The sequence below is a fragment of the Dendrobates tinctorius genome, unplaced genomic scaffold (assembly GCF_039654945.1).
Source record: "Dendrobates tinctorius isolate UK_male_01 unplaced genomic scaffold, ASM3965494v1 ptg000156l, whole genome shotgun sequence".
Classification (NCBI taxonomy): Eukaryota; Metazoa; Chordata; class Amphibia; order Anura; family Dendrobatidae; genus Dendrobates; species Dendrobates tinctorius.
In genome coordinates, this window is record NW_027361823.1 from 23,646,784 (window position 1) to 23,668,221 (window position 21,438).

Consider the following 21,438-nt stretch of genomic DNA (forward strand, 5'->3'; position numbering starts at 1 on the left):
AATCCCCAAAAGTGACACCATTCTAAAAACTGCACCCCTTAAGGTGCTCAAAACCACATTCAAGAAGTTTATTAACCCTTTAGGTGCGTCACAGGAATTTTTTGAATATTTAAAAAAAAAAAAAATGAACATTTAACTTTTTTCCACTAAAAAAATACTTCAGGTTCAATTTCTTTTATTTTACCAAGGGTAACAGTAGAAATTGGACTGCAAAAGTTATTGTGCAATTTGTCCTGAGTACGCCGATACCTGATATGTGGGTGGGAACCACTATTTCGGCGCATGGCAGACCTCGCCATGTCGCGTTTGGAGAGCCCCTGATGTACCTAAACAGTGGAAACCCCCCCCAAGTGACCCCATTTTGGAAACTAGACCCCCCAAGGAACTTTATATATGTGGTGAAAACTTTGAACCCACAAGGGCTTCACAGAAGTTTATAAAGTACAGCGGTACAATTAAAAAAAAATAATTTTTTCCACAAAAATTATCTTTTCACCCCCAATTTTTATTTTTCCAAGGGTAACAGGTCCCTAAAAGTTATTGTGCAATTTGTCCTGAGTACGCTGATACCCCACATGTGGGTGTAAATGACTATTTGGGCGCATGGCAGAGCTCGGAAGGGAAGCAGCGCCATTTGACGTTTTTGGCTGAATTGAGATCGGACACCACGTCGCGTTTGGAAAGCCCCTGATGTACCAAAACAGTGGAAACCCCCCACAAATGACACCATTTTGGAAATTAGACCCCCCAAGGAACTTATCTCGATGTGTTGTGAGAACTTTGAACCCCCCCAGTGCTTCACAGAAGTTTTTAACGCCCGGGTGTGAAAATAAAAAAATCGTATTTTTTCCACAAACATGATCTTTTAGTCACCATTTTTTTCATTTTCCCAAGGGTACAAGGAGAAATTGGACCCCAAAAGTTGTTGTCCAATTTGTCCCGAGTACGCTGATACCCCATATGTGGGAGAAAACTACTGTATGGGCACACGTCGGGGCTCGGAAGGGAAGTAGTGACGTTTTGGAATGCAGACTTTGAGGGAATGGTCTGCGGGTGTCATGTTGCCTTTGGAGAGCCCCTAATGTACCTAAACAGTGGAAACCCCCCACAATTGACCCCATTTTGGAAACTAGACCCCCCACAGAACTTATCTAGATGTGTGGTGAGCACTTTGAACCCCCAAATGCTTCACAGAAGTTTATAACGCCTGGGCGTGAAAATAAAAAAATCATTTTTTTTCCACAAAAATGATATTTTTGCCCCCAATTTTTTATTTTCTTAAGGGTAACAGGAGAAATTGGACCCCAAAAGTTGTTTTGCAATTCGTCCTGAGTATGCTGATACCCTATATGTGGGGGTAAAACACTGTTTGGGCGCATGGCAGAGCTTGGAAGGAAAGGAGCACCATTTGACTTTTTCAACGCAGAATTGGCTGGAATGGAGATCAGACGCCATGTTGCATTTGGAGAGCCCCTGATGTGCCCAAACAGTGGAAACCCCCAATTCTAACTCCAACCCGAACCCCAACACACCCCTAACCCTAATGGGAAAATGGAAATACTTTTTTTTAATTTTATTATTTTTCCCTAACTAAGGGGGTGATAACGGGGGGTTTGATTTACTATTTATGGCGGTTTTTATGTTTGGCGGCTGTCGCACGCTAAAAGACGCTTTTTATTGTAAAAATAGTTTTTGCATCACCACATATTGAGAGCTATAATATTTTGACCCACCGAGTCATGCGAGGTCTTATTCTTTGCGGGACGAGTTGACGTTTTTTATTGATACCATTTTCGGGCACGTGACATTTTTTGATCGCTTTTTATTCCGATTTTTGGGACGCAGAATGAACAAAAACCAGCGTTTCATGAATTTCTTTTGGGGGGGGTGCGTTTACACCGTTCCGCGTGCGGTAAAATTGATAAAGCGGTTTTATTCTTCGGGTCAGTATGGTTACAGCGATACCTCATTTAGGTCGTTTTTTTATGTTTTGTCGGTTTTTTGCAATGAAAACAATTTTATATAAAAAATAATTATTTTTGCATCGCTTTATTCTGCGAGCTATAACTTTTGTATTTTTTCGCTGATGATGCTGTATGGCGGCTCGTTTTTTGCCGGACAAGATGACGTTTTCAGCGGTACCATGGATATTTATATGCGTCTTTTTGATCGCGCGTTATTGCACTTTTTGTTCAGTGGTATGATAAATCATTTTTTGCTTCGTTTTTTATTTTTATTTTTTAAGGGGTTCGCTAAAGGGGTTAACTAATGGGACAGTTTTATAGGGCGGGTCGTTACGGACGCGGCGATACCAAATGTGTACTTTTATTGTTTTTTTTTTATTTTCAAAAAATGAATTTGTTGGGGAATATTTTTTTTTTTTTTTTACTAATTTATTTAGCGATTTTTTAAAAATTATTTTTACACTTTTTTTTTACTTTATTACATAGTCCCAGGTGGGACATCACTGTTCTGTGACAGATCGCTGATCTGTCACATCACAGATCACTGTGACAGATCAGCAATCTGTCACAGGCAGTTCTGCAGACTTCCTCATGCCTGCGCTTTGCAAGCAGTGAGGAAGTCAGCTCCCTACAGGCCCCCGTCGCCATCTTGGATCCGGGGGCCTGTAGGGAAGGAGTCCCCCGCAGCAGTGCTGCACGTTGCGCTGCCGTGGGGGGCTCAGGGAAGCACGGAGGGAGCCCCCTCCTTGCCGATGCTTCCCTTTAACCCCCGGTACACCGCGATCAAACACGATTGCGGTGTACAAGGGGTTAACGTGCCGGGTGTCAGCTGTGATAATTAGATCAGCGGTGCTCACCACGTGGGCGCCGCTGATCGCATTAGACGTACTATCCCGTCCTTGGGAATTAAGTCCCAGGGCACATGGACGGGATAGTACGTCACCTGACAGAAAGGGGTTAATCCAAGCAGTCTTACCATAGTAAAACGTTAATGAATAGCGTTTTTCTCGTGTCTGCTTTAAATCGGCACCGATTGTAAAATGTTATTGTATTTTGTTAGCCTTTTAGGAGGTTTATAAATGTAGCAGCAATTTTTCCTTTTTCCAAGGAAATTTACAAATTTTTTTTTTTTTTTTTTTGGGACCTATGAAGGTTTGAAGTGACTTTGGGGGTCCTATATATTGGAAACCCCCCCAAAAGTGAGACCATTTTAAAAAACAGCAACCCTCGACATATTGAAAACTGCTGTCAGGTAGTTTATTAACCCTTCAGGTGACTTTCAGGAATTAATGCAAAGGGACACGACAGGAATGAAAACCTAAACGTCACTAACAGGTCACTGTAGCCGGCGAACTCTAAGGCCGCTAATTAGCTGTGAATAGCCATGGCAAACATCAGGACCATACAGTCATGATCTCAGGGTGCCCCCACACTGCTAACCATTTATAAGATGTAGTCACAATTGACATCAGCATCTAAGGTGTTAAACAGATATGGACGGTGCAAATACTGATCGTGGCTGATGCAGCGAGTTGTCAGCTATATTGTAGAGCTGACATCTCAGGTCAGTAAAAAGATGTACTGGCAGTTATTAAGGAGTTAAATATATATTACTCCTGATTAGGCTGGTGTGCTTTGAAAATTAATGTTAGAACGGCTGTATAATCCTGAGCACTGTATGAATCCAGCTATGGTAAAAGCCGATTCCAAGTGTAATCCATCTCCACTCAACCAGACTGACAGCTGCAGCTTGTACTGGGCAGTAGGGGGAGGAAGGACAGTGAGAAGCTGTTCATCAGGCTAGGAGTGCCTAAAATAAATGAACTTTCATAATAAAGACTGACAGATTTTCAAAGTAAATAAACCTGCTTATCAGGTCCAAGAGATCTCTACTATGTGCATCTTGAATTGTGAAATCTGATGACAGATCCTCCTTAACCCCTTCATGACCCAGCCTATTTTGACCTTAATGATCTGACCATTTTTTGCAATTCTGACCAGTGTCCCTTTATGAGGTAATAACTCAAGAACGCTTCAACGCATCCTAGCGATTCCGAGATTGTTTTTTCGTGACATATTGGGCTTCATGTTAGTGGTAAATTGAGGTTGATAATTTTTGCGTTTATTTGTGAAAAAAATGGATATTTGGCGAAAATTTTGAAAAATTCGCAATTTTCAAATTTTGAATTTTTAGTCTGTTAAACCAGAGAGTTATATGACACAAAATAGTTAAATAACATTTCCCTCATGTCTACTTTACATCAGCACAATTTTGGAAACAAAATTTTTTATTGTTAGGAAGTTATAAGGGTTAAAAGTTGACCAGCGATTTCTCATTTTTACAACGAAATTTACAAAACCATTTTTTTTTAGGGACCACCTCACATTTGAAGTCACTTTGAGGGGTCTATATGGCAGAAAATACCCAAAAGTGACACCATTCTAAAAACTGCACCCCTCAAGCTACTCAAAACTACATTCTAGGAGAATATTAACCCTTCAGGTGCTTCACAGGGACTAAAGCAACATGGAAGGAAAAAATGGACATTTTAATTTTTCCAACAAAAATTTTCTTTTAGCCTCAAGTTTTTCATTTTCACATGGGCAACAGGGTAAAATGGATCCTAAAATTTGTTGGGAAGTGTCTCCTGAGTACACCGATACCTCATATGTGGTCATAAACCACTGTTTGGGAGCATGGCAGGGCTCAGAAGGGAAGGAGCGCCATTTTACTTTTTGAATGGAAAATATGCTGGAATATTTAGCATTGCCATGTTGCGTTTGAAGAGTCCCTGTGTGCCTAAACATTGGAGCTCCCCCACAAGTGACCCCATTTTGGAAACTAGACCCCCGAAGGAACTTATCTAGATGTGTAGTGAGCACTTTGAACCCCCAAGTGCTTCACAGAAGATTATAACGCAGAGCAGAGAAAATAAAAAAAATATTTTTTTTCCTCAAAAATGATTTTTTAGCCCGCTATTTTTTATTTTCACAAGGCTAACAGGAGAAATTGGACCCCAAATGTTATTGTCCAGTTTGTCCTGAGTACGCTGGTACCCCATATGTGGGGATAAACCACTGTTTGGGCGCACGGTAGGGCTCAGAAGTGAAGGAGCGCCATTTGACTTTTTGAATGAAAAATTAGCTCCATCGTTAGCGGACACCATGTCGTGTTTGGAGAGCCCCTGCGTGCCTAAACTTTGGAGCTCCCCCACAAATTCCCCCATTTTGGAAACTAGACCCCCCCAAGGAACTTATCTAGATGGATAGTGAGCACTTTGAACCCTCAGATGCTTCACAGAAGTTTATAACGCAGAGCCCTGAAAATAGAAATATTTTTTTTCCTCAAAAAATGATTTTTTTTAGCCCACAATTTTTTATTTTCACAAGGGTAACAGGAGAGATTGGACCCCAAAAGCTGTTGTACAGTTTGTCCTGAGTACGCTGGTACCCCATATGTGGGGGGGGGAACCACTGTTAGGGCACACGTCGGGGCTCGGAAGGGAAGTAGTGATGATTTGAAATGTCGACTTGATGGAATGGTCTGCGGGCGTCATGTTACGTTTTCAGAGCCCCTGATGCGCCTAAACAGTGGAAACCCCTGACAAGTGACCCCATTTTGGAAACTAGATCACCCAAGGAACTTATCTAGATGTGTGGTGAGCACTTTGAACCCCCCAAGTTCTTCACAGAAGTTTATAACGCAAAGGCGTGAAAATAAAAAATCATTTTTTTCCACAAAAATAATTATTTTAGCCCCCAATTTTTTATTTTCCCAAGGGTAACAGGGGAAGTTAGACCCCAAAAGGTGTTGTGCAATTTTTCCCTGAGTATGCTGATACCCCATATGTGGTGGTAAACTACTGTTTGGGCACATTTCGGGGCTCAGAATGGAGGGAGCGCTGTTTGACTTTTAAAACGCAAAATTGGCTGGAATAAATGGTGGCGCCATGTCGCGTTCGGAGACCCTGTGATGTGCCTAAATAGTGGAAACCCCACCATTCTAACTCCAACCTTAAACCCAACCCCAACTCTAAACCTAACTACAAGCCTAGCCCCAATCCCAGCCCCTAGCCCCAATCCCAGCCCCTATTCCAGCCCTGGCCCTAATGGAAAAATAAAAATATTTTCTTTAATTTTATTATATGTCCCTACCTATGAGGGTGATAAAGGGGGGTTTTATTTACTTTTTTTTTTATTTTGATCACTGTGAGAGTTTCTCACAGTGATCAAAATAAATGAATGAATCTACAGCCGGCGCACTGCGCATGCGCCCATTTTCCAAGATGGCGGCGCCCATGACGCAGGACACCGGGACGGCCAGGAGGTACCGGAGACGGTGGGGGCGGGGAATCGGATGGCTGGGGGGAACGGAGGGAAGGGGGAGGGGACCTGATGATGACTGCAGCTGCCGATCGCTGCCGTCAGTCGTTGGCGGCAGCCGATCGGCGCCATCAGTCGGTGGGTGGGGGATCTGATTGCCGTCTCTAGCCATGGCCGATGCTATTGCAGCATCGGCCATGGATGTATTATAATATTTCACCAAATATAATTGGTGAAATATTGCAATCGTACTGCGCATGCGCCCGCCATTTTCAAAGATGGCGGCGCCCATGTAGGAGGGACGGCGGGTCACCGGGAGCCCTGAGCGGGACATGACAAGTACCGGGGAGGGTGAGATCGTACATCAGGGGGGGAGCGGAAGGAAGGGGAGGGGGGGCAGATCGTGACAGCAGCAGCCCATCGCTGCTGTCAGTCTGTGGTGGGGGCCGATCGCCCCTGCCAGCCGGCGTGTGGGGGGGGGGGGTTAAATTAGTGTCTCCAGCCATGTCCGATGCTACTGCAGCATCAGCCATGGCTGGATTGTAATATTTCATCAAATTTCATTGATGAAATATTACTATCGCTCTGATTGGCTGTTTCACTTTCAACAGCCAATCAGAGCGATCGTAGCCACGTGGGGGCTAAGCCACCCCCCCTGTGTTTAAGCATAAAGGGTCCTTTGTGTGCGGGTCGGGTGACCTTTCATTAACCCCGGTCACCCGACCCGCAGGGGGGCTATTTATAGCATGACGCCTACGGGGGCGTCATGGGTCGTTTGGGCACGGCTTTTCATGACGCCTACATAGGAGTCATGGGTCGTGAAGGGGTTAAAGAAGTACTCCATAAATTCGGGTCCCAGAGAATAAAAACAGCCATCCAGAAATGCCATCTCCTGGATCTTCTATTCTTAACTTTCAAGCCTTTCTTCAGTTCCTAGGCCGTATAATGCGACCTTACCTGCCCCATACATACACATTACAGTCGACCGAACCTGCCGGTGTCGGCAAGATCATCCGCCAATCTCATGTGTATGGTGGCCTTCCGGTTCTTCCCCAACAGATGATGTAGCGGGAGAACGATCTGGCCTGGTTGAATGTCAGCAGTCAGTCTTCTCGTTCTCCATGGAGATACACCCGTCATAGGAGTCTGGCAGTGGTGCTCTTAGAACACATGGCTGAGCCGTTCCTGTCTATAGAAGAGTCAAGAGATATTAAAGTCTTCATGTGGATTATTTAAAAAAAAAAAAAAAAGCAATTGATTATTTTGAGTCAGGAGAAACCAGGGTCAGCCTTCACACTGGCTATCCGGATTACTCACCATCTTTCATGTAGACTGGAGCATGTGCATTCCTTTATTAATATTTGTCTCTGCTTTTTCAAAAACTCCTTTTAATTACATTACAAGCCAGCAGTAAAATGTTACCCACCTTACCTCGACTATTCAAGTATCTTTATAAGCTGGCAGTATGTGCTTGCTATAAAGAAAAATAGAAAGATACAAAAAAAAAAAAAAAGAACATACAGGTCCTGCCTTTCCCAGGAGCGCATCTGGCAGCTTAAATAAGAACTTGCGCAAAGGTATCCTGTGCCAAGTAGGAGCGATCCATGTGCAGTGTACAGGTTTGTGAGCAGCTCTCTGCAGCGAGACTAGTAAAAAATACTACTTCTTATTATGGCACCTGATTAAGCATTAATTACAGCAGCCTGCCCTGTGGACATGCAAAATGCAAGTAAATCAGATTAAAGTCCACCCTTGTGAGTGTGCAATGATGAAGAACTTGTCTGCAGCGAGGCAATTAACATTACACAACCCAGGGATAAAGTCCACTACTGGATGATAACATCTCCGCTCTTGGCGTCACTGCCAGGAATCTAAGAAGAGATTTTTTTCTTATTGTTTTACATGGTTAAAATTGCAGGGCTTGTAAAAATCGAGAAGCCTTGCCACTTGCTTGTTAGCAAAAATCATCTCCGTTCTCAGGCCCAGAGGGATTTTCATTTCTTAAGTTTACTGCACTTGGCCTAGGTTACGGTCCGCTTGGCAGTGTATCAGCAGTAGCCGGTCTCTTAGGCAAGGCGCGCTCGGTTTCTAGGCTAGTCGTTATACTTTGAAGCAGTCTGCATTGCTGGATCACCCCAGCTTCAGGAGCTCCTTCAGAGCCGCTTGCAGTATCGGAGAGCCAAGTTTAGGTCATCAGTGGAGCCTTGCCGCTGGTCCAAGCTGTCAGTCAGGCTCGCATGGTCCCGGCAAGCTGGAAGGCAGGAAGCTATATACTCCAAAAAACGCCAGTGTAAGAAAAAAAAAAAAACATTGAAAATGTCTGCTATATAACCATCAGAAACATAGCTGAAAAACACCTATCCATATATTATATTAGCTGTATGTGATGGAGCCAGAGTGCCCCATTCATGCACTATAAGGATGGTGAACATACCAAACCCGTGGAAGATAAACGGGCCGTTCCCATTCACTTCTATGGGAACTGCCGCAACAGAACATTTCACAGTGTACGGCACACATTGCTCCTCTGACTCTGTAAACTCGGCTGCAGATAGAGCTGTAAAAATTGGTCAACATGCAATTCCTTGAAAATCCCTTTAAAATACATTTTCCTTGCAGCGGTGTGCTGCGCTTTATGTACATGCTCAGTAGTGAGGCTGTGGAATCAGAGTCTGGGAAATTGAGGAGTCGGAGATTTGGCCCTGATCAGAACCCAATGCACGGACTGACCCGAGCACATGGCAGCTTGATATATTTCTATGCAGCTGTCACTCGGGTCAGGAGAGCAGCCGGTCAGTCTGCACACTGTGTTCTGATCTCGTGACGATTTATACGGCCGTCTGACTGTGCCCTAAGAACGCGCTTTCCAGTCGGTCTAAATGAGCTCTAAGTCTGCAATGTTTATGGATTAGAATTGCTAAATAAACGACATAATGCCAAGAAAACGGTATCCTCAATATTGTATCCATCTACTAAATTACAGCGCTCACAACACAACCTGTCCAACTCAAGCAAAAGAGGAAAGTTGCAAGAAGTGGCATCAATACAGACATTACGGCCAACTTTACTCAACTCCCCTTGAAAGCGTGAGGACTTTGACAGAGACCTAAGAACAATAGTGGGAACAGAGGCATAGAAATTAGGTAATCAGTTTTCAGTTCTAGTATCCCATTAAAGGAATTTGTCACCTATTTTTTCACCTATCAGCTGCCAGCACCGCCATCAGGGGCTTATCTACACCATTCTGTAATGCTGTAGATAAGCCCCCGATGTAACCTGAAAGAGAAGAAAAAAAAAAAGTGTTATATTATACACACCCAGTACTGCAGTGTGCAGGCACCGGATCTCTCTCGGCGCCTGCGAACTGCAGTACTCTGCTCTCAACAGGGCAGAGCAGTGTGCCTGCACTGGAGCCGCGAAGCAAAGAAGAGGACGTCACCGTTAGAAGATGGGAGGCGCCGGACCGTGACACCCATTGGACCAAAACCGGACCTGGACCGCCCCTGGGTGAGTATAATGCAGAATGCTGTAGATAAGCCCCTGATGGCGGTGCCGGCAGCTGATACTCAAAAAATGGGGTGACAGATTCCCTTTAATAGAGGGCTGAGGTTCAGGAAGGTGAGGTTGCCCTCCACCACTCGCCTCCAGGAACCCAGCGCATGTTTGGCATGCAAAAAAGGACTAAAGTATTGGGGAATGAGAAATCTCAGATACCAATATCCTATCAGCCTAATATTTTTCTGCCAACATCTTCGGAAGTAATTTTTGTTTGGGTAAAATATAACGCTCTCCTGAAATGCCACCTTTAAATGGATTTACTCCAACGAAGACTAGCTTTGTAAAACTTGTGTCGGACATTTAAGAAGAACATTAGTTTGGTTGCAGAAGTCAAGGCAGCGGTCTCATACACACTGCTCACAGTATCATGTTCCAGTTGTGAAGCAAGCACTCCTTTTAGGTGAAGGCAGTCTATAAGAAAGGAGAAAGTGACAGCCATAGTCACTGCATGTTTAGCTACACTAGTCCTACCGCTAAAAGTAGATCTGTAGGAATGATTCATGAATTAAGTGTGGTTCTCAATAACGCAGAGCCCTGCTGGCTGCTGAACGGCACGTGTATTAAATCACTTAGCTTAATGATAGCGTATGCACAGGACTGGAATAATGCTATAGGATGGGACACAGAAGACATGTCACTCATACAAAGTGAGGATTAAATATTTACAGCCTTCCCACACAAGACCCCTCCAATCAGAAGATTAAAAGAGGTTTTCTAGAATTTAACAATCCCACTCACAATATAAAGAAAATGAACGTTACTCCCAGCAGAAGTTGGCACAGAACTCTTCCCTCCTAAATAAACCACTTACCCATACTATGTAGGTCAGGAGTAACTATTACACATGGCCTGTTAGCTATGGTCATTCAGGAAAGGCTGGCTGAAGGCCAATAGGGTCACTACAGCTCCAACAACGGTTGGTCCCAATTTTTCCAGATTCCAATGCAGAAAATCTGCCATGTTAAATAGTGGGCACATGCCTGATATCATGGAATAACTGATCAGCATGCTGCGCTCACACCTGACCTTCTGGATAAATCTAGATGTTGGGAACAGAGCACACAATAGGGCGATACCCTATGGAGGGAGATTGTGCAAGTACATGGTCAACGCTCACCTGGTGCCGTTGTGATAGTCACACCTATGCAGGCATGGAGAAAAACAGCTGCTCCGTGGCTGGTGGATACACCCTCCAGGAAGTAGTTCATCCAGTTGGATGAACACGTAAATGGGCTTTGCTGCTGGAGTAAATTAATTTTTTTTATTCAAAAGTTGCCACTTTGGTTTATTCACTTGATAAAGATGCTGAAACGCATTGTGAATTAAAAAAAAACAAAAAAAAAAACTTCTCATCTTCATTTCTGAAGAATTGCTTTACTCTAGTAGCGAAGCCCGACTATGCGTTCATCCAACTGGATCACACCTGATCTTAGTAATAATATACTCTGCTCTAGAATTACCGACGGAGAATGGGACCATCACATAATGAATGCAAATAGCGCCAGAAAGACCATATTAAGTATGAGAGAGGCCGTCTGGGGTGGATAAAAAGCGCAGCATACTTGTGCCCAATCCATACCAGCCATAACAGAAGCACACATACAGACCTTGTGGAAAGCTTGTGCCCCATCTATAGTATCGTGCACGCGGATACTATAAATGTTCTCCTACCCGTTTCCTCCCACATTCCAAAGACATACTAATAGGGACTCTAGATTGTGAGCCCCATCGGGTACAGTGATGATAATGTAAAAATATATAAAAAAAAAAGATGATTATTATTATATGCAAGAGTGCAGACATGGCAGAAAGCTTGTGACTGACCAGTAACAGTTGTATTAGATATTAGACCAGACGTTATTCTTAATCATTTTATCAAAATGTACATTCATTCTTCCAAAACTGGCACAATTTCGGAGCTAAAAACCTGACGTAGCAGTGGCACTGTCCAGGGAGACGTGTTACGCACAGTTAAATACCGTATATACTCGAGTATAAGCCGACCCCCCTATTTTTGCCACAAAAAACTGGGAAAACTTATTGACTCGTGTATAAGCCGAGGGTGCACAGTGGGTGGCCCCAGCTTTGCTACAGTGGGTGGCCCCAGCTTTGCTGCACAGTGGGTGGCCCCAGCTTTGCTGCACAGTGGGTGGCCCCAGCTTTGCTGCACAGTGGGTGGCCCCAGCTTTGCTGCACAGTGGGTGGCCCCAGCTTTGCTGCACAGTGGGTGGCCCCAGCTTTGCTGCACAGTGGGTGGCCCCAGCTTTGCTGCACAGTGGGTGGCCCCAGCTTTGCTGCACAGTGGGTGGCCCCAGCTTTGCTGCACAGTGGGTGGCCCCAGCTTTGCTGCACAGTGGGTGGCCGCATCATGTTGCTGCTGCCTCCCTTACATAAAAAACAAAAACCTGTATGCTCACCTCAGTCGCTGCCCCCTGCTCATCAGCGTTGCGCTCTGCAGTGACTGTGCAGGCAGAGAGCGCAATAGCGCTCTGACCTGAATGTCACTGCAGAGGACGCAAGACAGCAGAGCGCAGGGACAGGTGACTATGCCTCCCCCCACCCCCCGTTCATACTCATCGGGTCCTGGCGCTTGTCTCTGCAGCTCCCCTGCTTGTTGTTCCATGTTGTCGGCGCTGCTCTCTTCCTGCTTCAGCGGTCACATGGTACCCGCTCATTAAATATGCGCATATTTAATGAGCGGGTACCATTTGACAGCTGAAGCAGGAAGAGAGCAGCGCCGACATGGAACAAGCAGGGGAGCTGCAGAGAAGGGCGAGTATGATCTGACACCCCAGCTCCCACTCCCCTGCCGATCCCCCCTGGTATATGACTCGTGTATAAGCCGAGAGGGGGACTTTCAGCCCCAAAAAATGGGCTGAAAATCTCGGCTTATACATGAGTATATACGGTAATTGCAGTTTCTCACACATACAGTGCCATGGAATTAACTCTGCTTTTAAAAAAAAAAAATGTACTCAAAGGCTGATTTTCCATGGTGATGTCCTCCTGTTAGTGCATGAGAAATCCATTCTGTAATGGTAGCTTATTAGTTTTCCTTTGTCACTGGCCAGGCTGCCTATCCGGGGTATAGCCTTAGCGGGTTATGCAAGTTTGGGGGGAAAAAAAGATTCAAGTGTTACACCACAGAAGACTGAGTCCTTACAGCTCGTCCCTTTCTTTGGTTAAAAACGTCCAGCGCACAAGTCCAGAGGCCATCAGTGTCCGCAATGGACACAGCGTCATGACACTGAGCAGCAACTGGTTATATGCTGGCTGCAAGGACAGAGGGGCTGATGGCGAGGAAAGACATGTACAGCTACTACGTTATATAATTTTTTTTTTCTTTTAGGTTGGATAACACTTTACATGATTCCACCATAAAAATGTGTCCTCCGCTGAGAGGGGAAAAAACCTCTGGCACAGGCTCAGCTCCTACAGACTCCAAGGACGGCAAACCATGCGCATTCCTTCCTACTCCTAACATTTGCTGTACAGTAAGCAGCCCCCCCATACCCATCACATCAGCAAGTTCACAATTTTTATCTAAAATGGACACTGAAAGGGGTTGACTGGGACTAACAATGACTAAAGGGGGCTTTACACATAGCGATATCGCTACAGGTGATACTCACCTCCGACCAGCTCCCCCGCTGGCTATCGCTGATCGTGCGAGAACATCCTGGGCAGTTTCTCGGCGGCGGCTTCCTGCTGACGTCATCATCGCCACGTCTAACAGGTAACGACTGCTGCTGCATCGCTGGTGAGATCTGCCTGTGTGGCAGCTCACTAGCGACCATTTAGCGATGCACCAGTGATCCTGACCGCGTCATATCATTGTCGGGATCGCTGGTGCATCGCTAAATGTAACGGAGCCTTTATCCACAGCACAGACCATCAATTTACTTGCTCATGTGCTGGCCCACTGCACACCAAGTCCAGATCTGGAACAGCATAGCTGTGGGGGGCCGCCCCCGGGACTGCATTTTGTCTCCTATTCAAATAAACAAGAGATAAGGGGCGTACTGAGCAGCGGCCATCACAGAGCTCTGCTGTCCAGCTCTGCACACTGTCTACATCCAGCCAGATATCATCTGATCAGTGAGAGCTGGGTATCGGACCCCAACAATCTAATTACCTATCAGTTATTAATATCATAAGTATGGACAAACCCTTCAAAGTCCTTGATTGCTACGAGGCATCCATGTAAAGGTGGGCCAGGACCACCAGAGAAAGAGCTCTACACAAGGGTGGACGGGTCCCTAATATGAGAATCCATATATCCTTATTCTATAGACATTGAGTAACTACTTAGGCATCACTAAACATTACTATATTAGGCTAGTTTCACATTAGCGTTCTTTTGCACAGCACATCATGCGCATGCGTACCTGTGTTGAACATGGCATGCGCATGGTCTTGCGTTTGCACGCGTTCGTATACGTTTTCATGTGCATGCGTTTTTCAAGGTGTGCGCCAGGATCGCCAGACGCAACCTGTTGCATTTTTGGGTCCACCGAAAGGCGTGTAAAAAAAAAAAAAAAAACGCTTGCGCACGGAATGAGACAAAATAACGCATTACAGTCTATGGGAATGCAGGCGTGCGCATGGACATGCATTCGTCTGCGTTTTCATGCGCATGCGTTATTGGCGTAAAAATGTGTAGACACTGGTTTTAACCCTAGAGAACGAGTGCGCATAAAAAACGCAAACGCATGCAAAAACGCATGATGCGTTTTTTGCATGGGTTTCTATTGCGCACGATGCGCTGCGCAAAAAACCGCTAATGTGAAAGTAGCCTAAGGGTATGTGCACACGTATTTTTTGGTGCTGCGGATTTGTCCCCGTGGATTTTGTAAAAATCCGCAGGTAAATTTCAGGTCAAAAGACCTACGGATTACCTGCGGATTATCACCTCTACAATGGAGGAGATGGGAAACCGCAGCGGAATCCGCAGAAAAGAAGTGACATGTCATTTCTTTTTGCAGATTTGAAACCACAGCAAAACCTTCGCGGTGCATCCCTCTCCCCCACACATGGGGGTATACAGCTGCAGATCAATCATAGAAAGCGCTGCAGAGGCTCACACTATAACTGGCATGGGCCATATATTCGACTGACATGTCAGTACAGGAATGTGCACATTTATATGACTGAGGCCAGATTCACACTAGTGTATGGAGGAGCTGCAGACTTCCTCCGTGAAGCTCCGCCTACGTCGGCATGCGGCCTGCGTACCTTTCTTTAGCATTGGGCACACAGGCCATGCATGCGTATGTCTCCACATGCGTTGTATTGACGGTGCGGCGACTGGCGCCGAACGCAATGTGTTGCATTTTGTTGCGGTCGCCGCACCATCAAGACGACGCATGCGGAGGCGAGACCCTGGGTACAATCCGCACATGAAGCCACATATGCATAAAGTGAGCGTTTCAATGCAATCCTATGGAGGCGGAATCACTGCAATTCCGCAGAATTAATGGACATGCTGCGGACTGTACCACTACACGATTCCACAGCGTTAAAATCCGCAGTATTGACAGCAACTGCGGAATCCCATAGGATTGCATGGGGGTGCGTTTTTTAAGTGTTTCCATGGCCGCAAAAAAGCGGCAGAAACGCTAAAAAAAACGCAACGTGGGCACACACCCTAAATCCCCGGTGGTGAGGGAAAGGGGGGGGGGGGTTTGTACACTGGGAGGGATAATTCACCAGCTAACGGGGATGCATGCTGGAAGGGGTTGGGAAGGCTGACAGCACGGCTGGGACGTGTAGTTCCCCCCCCCGGCTGGCAGGGTGCACGCTGGGACGTGTAGTTTTCCCCCCCCCGGCTGGCGGGGTGCACGCTGGGACGTGTAGTTTTCCCCCCCCGGCTGGCGGGGTGCACGCTGGGACGTGTAGTTCCCCCCCCCCCGGCTGGCGGGGTGCACGCTGGGACGTGTAGTTCCCCCCCCCCCCCCGGCTGGCGGGGTGCACGCTGGAGCGTGTAGTTCCCCCCCGGCTGGCGGGGTGCACGCTGGAACGTGTAGTTCCCCCCCCCCCGGCTGGCGGGGTGCACGCTGGGACGTGTAGTTCCCCCCCCCCCCCCGGCTGGCGGGGTGCACGCTGGGACGTGTAGTTCCCCCCCCCCCGGCTGGCGGGGTGCACGCTGGGACGTGTAGTTCCCCCCCCCCCGGCTGGCGGGGTGCACGCTGGGACGTGTAGTTCCCCCCCCCCCGGCTGGCGGGGTGCACGCTGGGACGTGTAGTTCCCCCCCCCGGCTGGCGGGGTGCACGCTGGGACGTGTAGTTCCCCCCCCCCCAGGCTGGCGGGGTGCACGCTGGGACGTGTAGTTCCCCCCCCCCCCAGGCTGGCGGGGTGCACGCTGGGACGTGTAGTTCCCCCCCCCCCCAGGCTGGCGGGGTGCACGCTGGGACGTGTAGTTCCCCCCCCCCCAGGCTGGCGGGGTGCACGCTGGGACGTGTAGTTCCCCCCCCCCCCAGGCTGGCGGGGTGCACGCTGGGACGTGTAGTTCTCCCCCCCCCCAGGCTGGCGGGGTGCACGCTGGGACGTGTAGTTCTCCCCCCCCCCCAGGCTGGCGGGGTGCACGCTGGGACGTGTAGTTCCCCCCCCCCCCAGGCTGGCGGGGTGCACGCTGGGACGTGTAGTTCCCCCCCCCCCCAGGCTGGCGGGGTGCACGCTGGGACGTGTAGTTCCCCCCCCCCCCAGGCTGGCGGGGTGCACGCTGGGACGTGTAGTTCCCCCCCCCCCAGGCTGGCGGGGTGCACGCTGGGACGTGTAGTTCCCCCCCCCCCAGGCTGGCGGGGTGCACGCTGGGACGTGTAGTTCCCCCCCCCCCCAGGCTGGCGGGGTGCACGCTGGGACGTGTAGTTCCCCCCCCCCCCAGGCTGGCGGGGTGCACGCTGGGACGTGTAGTTCCCCCCCCCCCAGGCTGGCGGGGTGCACGCTGGGACGTGTAGTTCCCCCCCCCCCCAGGCTGGCGGGGTGCACGCTGGGACGTGTAGTTCCCCCCCCCCCCAGGCTGGCGGGGTGCACGCTGGGACGTGTAGTTCCCCCCCCCCCAGGCTGGCGGGGTGCACGCTGGGACGTGTAGTTCCCCCCCCCCCCAGGCTGGCGGGGTGCACGCTGGGACGTGTAGTTCCCCCCCCCCCAGGCTGGCGGGGTGCACGCTGGGACGTGTAGTTCCCCCCCCCCCAGGCTGGCGGGGTGCACGCTGGGACGTGTAGTTCCCCCCCCCCCAGGCTGGCGGGGTGCACGCTGGGACGTGTAGTTCCCCCCCCCCCAGGCTGGCGGGGTGCACGCTGGGACGTGTAGTTCCCCCCCCCCCAGGCTGGCGGGGTGCACGCTGGGACGTGTAGTTCCCCCCCCCCCCAGGCTGGCGGGGTGCACGCTGGGACGTGTAGTTCCCCCCCCCCAGGCTGGCGGGGTGCACGCTGGGACGTGTAGTTCCCCCCCCCCAGGCTGGCGGGGTGCACGCTGGGACGTGTAGTTCCCCCCCCCCCCCAGGCTGGCGGGGTGCACGCTGGGACGTGTAGTTCCCCCCCCAGGCTGGCGGGGTGCACGCTGGGACGTGTAGTTCCCCCCCCCCCAGGCTGGCGGGGTGCACGCTGGGACGTGTAGTTCCCCCCCCCCGGCTGGCGGGGTGCACGCTGGGACGTGTAGTTCCCCCCCCCGGCTGGCGGGGTGCAGTGCTGGCAGTGAAGCAGGTGCCGCCCTGGCTCCGCTACTCACGATGGTGACGCTGGCTTTCCGCAGGTCCCGGTTCTCCTCCTGCAGGGCCTTGCACTTCAGCTTGTAGGTCTCCAGCTCGATCTTCAGCACTTTGTTCTCCTGCTGCAGGGAGGCCAGGCGGTTAGTCAGCTCTTCAAGGCGAAATGGAGAGATGACGATGCCCGTCGACTTCCCGGAGGTAGAGGCTGAGGTGGACGTCTGCATAGCGGCCGAACTGTTGCCCGCTCCGTCCGTGTCACTCTCGCTGGCGCTGTCCGCCATCACCGCGTCTTATCACTGGGAGGAGGGATGACACAGGACAGGTGGCGGCGGCGGCGGAGAGCAGACACTCGCCCACTGTACGAGCGAACACTGCACTGCGCACACTCTGCCTCACCAGAGAGCGCGGAGCCGGGAGGGAGCGGCCGCTCACCACAAGCTAAGTCACCTACCCACAGCGCCACCGCCCGGTTACCATGTGTAAAACATGTGCGCCGAGCGGAGGCGGGGTCTCCTGCTCTCAGGGCCGCTGACTCTGCACGTGGGTTTTTCCTTTCTGACTTTTTTTTTATCTTTACTAACTAATTAAGGCCTCTTTCACACATCAGGTTTTCGCCGTCAGGCGCGATCCGGCGCTTTTGACAGAAACCGGATCCGGCGAAATGCAATGCCGGATCCGGTTTCCCCCCCATTGACTTGCATTTGCGCCGGATCGCGCCGGATGGCCATGCGTTTCATCCGGTTTTCTCCGGATCCGGCAATGTGTCGCGATCCGGCGTCTGGAAAAAACGGCTACTGTAATGTTTTTTGTCTCCGGCGTAAAAGCCTGACACGCCGGATCCGGCGCGTCCGGCTTTTTCACACAATGAAAGCCTATGAGCGCCGCAAAATCCATCATCTCTCTAATATATGTCTATTCATTGCCTTTTATTTCAAAACAGGAATCACAAGATGAAGAGGAGCTCCCAGAAGAAGAAGGAAGGGGTGGACAGACACCTGGAGTGGGCTCACAATTGGTAAGTTTTTTGCATCAAACGCAGAAACACAACATCACACTACACACAACACATAGAAAACAATGTTCTGCAGACCACACACAGCAAACAAATGCCTACATCCAAAGACATAACATTTTTTGTTTTCTTCTCTAGTCTTCCCAATCTGGTGCTCGGCCAAGAGGTCCTCGCAGTGCCACCCAGGGTCGTCGGCGACAGCAACGCGGCGGTCACCAGCGTGTAAGTATAAATATTTTTGCTTTGTTTTTTTGCACTTTTTATTTCATTTCTTATGTGGAGGCTAATTATGTTATTTTTGTCTTTTTCTTTAACAGCCTTCACAGCGTGCTCCCGACTCTGATGGTGAGGATGGAGGATTCGATGTGGACCACCTCATCGATCTCGTCAGAGAAAGGGAGCCGCTCTGGAATATGGCTGACCGCCGCCACGCTGACCTTATCGTTACCCGACGACTCTGGGAGGAAATCTGTTCGCTCCTTGTGGGCCGCTGGGAGGACCTCGATGTTCGGGCCCAGATTAAAGAGCGTAAGTATATACAGTACCGGTTGCTTGATGTAAACCAGTGTTTCCCGAACTCCAGTCCTCGTGGTCCCCACGGATCATGTGTTCAGGATTTCTATTTACTATGGAAATCCTGAAAACATGACCCCTGGGGACCATGAGGACTGGAGTTTGTGAAACACTGATGTTGTATACTAACCACTCCTTTCTCGTTTCAGGGAACAGAATTGTGAATCGGTGGCGGTCTGTGAGGGATCGTTTCAAGAAGGAGTTCAATAAAGAGATGCGGGCCCCGAGTGGATCTGGAGGACGCAGGAGCAAGTACAAGTACGAAGAAGCCCTGTCGTTCCTCCGGGAAACAATGGTCACTAGAAGGTAAATATTACACACCACATGTGAAAAAAAATGTTAGATGTAAATTTTTTTTTTCAGCCAGGGCCATACCATGTCAGTATTTTAATTGTTTTTTTTTCTCTTTATTCCACAGCACGGTGAGCAGCACTCGGGAGCCTGCACGATTGGACCCTTCTGAGGCGATCCCTGAGGAGACCGGCACCGAGGGACACTTCGACCACCCCGGTACATCTGCACCTTCCCAGCCTTCCCACACATTCGACCCATCTGTCCCATCCACCAGCACAGGAGCATCGTGGCCGCCTACATTACATGAAGCTGCTGGTGAGGAGATCGCTTTCCCTTTACCCCACCCTTCTGCCCCTGCCACCTCTAGTACACCTGCGGGTACTGGGCGGCAGCGGCAGAGGGGTCAGGAAAAGACTTATGCGCCAGAGTTCTTGCATCTGAATGCATCTTTCCAGAACTGTCTAAAAGTCTTGTCAGAGCAAATCTCCGCAGGCTATCAGCAGATCAACTCCAGCATTCTGGAGGTGAAGACACTTCTGCAAACCATGCATTCAGAAGCAAGATCTTCGCCAAACCACACCTTTTTCAGGTCTGTTGTGGAGCGCATGGAAACGCTCTCTCCTGCCCAGCAGATGCATGTAATGCATTCATGCCACGCTGCTCTCCAGCAAGTTACCTCCCAACCTCCTCCTCCCACCACAGTAGTTCCTCCACCTGCACCCCCTCCAGCCACTTTCCATCCTCCCCCTCCTATTACATCTACACCCCCTCCAGCCACTTTCCATCCTCCCCCTCCTATTACATCTACACCCCCTCCAGCCACTTTCCATCCTCCACCTCCCCAGCACCAGCAACCTCCCCAGCACCAGCAACCTCCCCAGCACCAGCAACCTCCCCAGCACCAGCAACCTCCCCAGCACCAGCAACCTCCCCAGTACCAGCAACCTCCCCAGTACCAGCAACCTCCCCAGTACCAGACATCTCCCCACTTCCAGCAACCTGCCCCGTACCAGACATCTCCCCACTTCCAGCAACCTGCCCCGTACCAAACTCCTTCCCCATACAACTTACCATCAACATCATCTGCTCCTACAGTCCCTGCCCAACCCTCCACTCCACCACCCACCACCTCTTCTGCTTCCCACATGTCCACCCATTCTGTAGTTTTTTTCCACACCTTCACCTCTAACTGTTCCTTCCCCACCACGATCCCAGTCCTCTCTCCACACTCCCAGTGTCGAAGTGTCCCGCAGCCACTCCAGCAGTATTTCCACCACACACTACACAGATTTATAATGTGTGTATTTAAATAAAAATGACCAGTTTTATGGTTTCAAAGCTTTATTAAACAAGTTTATTAAAATTTTAAAAAAGTTTACTAAAAAAAAACATTTTTCAATAAAAGTTAAATTATTTTACACTGGTTGTCTGTCATTTCTTTCTGCGGCGAAAAAGGTTAAATACAGGGTATTTAAAAGGTGAAATGGTATTCAAAACTAGGTATATAACTGTGGGTAAATTTTAGCTTTTTGCCACAGTTGTGTTCCTGGTTGTGTTTGAAGCAAAGTATTTCACCTAAAAAGTTGTGTTTATTGTTGGTGATTTCCTAACAATGTACACAACTTTTGTTAAAAGGTGAAATACTTTGCATAAAACACAACCAGGTACACACCTGTGGCCTAAAGCTAAAAATAGTAAGACCATGACAAGATAGCCAACTTTGGTTGGCAAAGGTATATACTGTTGGTACAGAAGGTACACAAGTTTGGTTAGGGCACAAATCTTTCACACTCTGTCATCCTGCCAGTGTACTCTGCCTTGAGGTGACATAAAGTATATTGCAAAATTGTCCCTCATTACTGAAACCGTCACAGAACTTCTAGTGGTAATGTCATGGTAATCTTGCAAGGTGGTTTCTTCAGAGGTGTCCTCAATGGAAATGGGTTCCTTGCAGATAACAAAATTGTGGAGTACCACGCACGCTTTGATCACCTCGTCCACAGTTT

General features: G+C 48.9%; 2 protein-coding genes across 2 annotated transcripts in view; one reads left to right on the forward strand and one right to left on the reverse strand.

Moving 5' to 3' along the window:
* CCDC6 (coiled-coil domain containing 6) overlaps positions 1 to 17,983 on the reverse strand; it is a 64,384-nt gene extending 46,401 nt beyond the window's left edge. The window contains exon 1 of the mRNA XM_073548268.1: positions 17,574 to 17,983. Coding sequence (XP_073404369.1) covers positions 17,574 to 17,834 — 261 coding nt within the window. The 5' untranslated portion in view covers positions 17,835 to 17,983. The remainder of the gene's footprint in view (positions 1 to 17,573) is intronic.
* Positions 17,984 to 19,277: 1,294 nt separating this feature from the next.
* On the forward strand, positions 19,278 to 20,941 carry LOC141051253 (uncharacterized). Its single transcript, XM_073548117.1, has 2 exons — positions 19,278 to 19,444; positions 19,557 to 20,941. The coding sequence occupies exons 1-2, from the start codon at positions 19,353 to 19,355 to the stop codon at positions 20,743 to 20,745; spliced, it is 1,281 nt and encodes a 426-aa protein (XP_073404218.1). The 5' UTR covers positions 19,278 to 19,352; the 3' UTR covers positions 20,746 to 20,941.
* Positions 20,942 to 21,438: the final 497 nt, after the last annotated feature.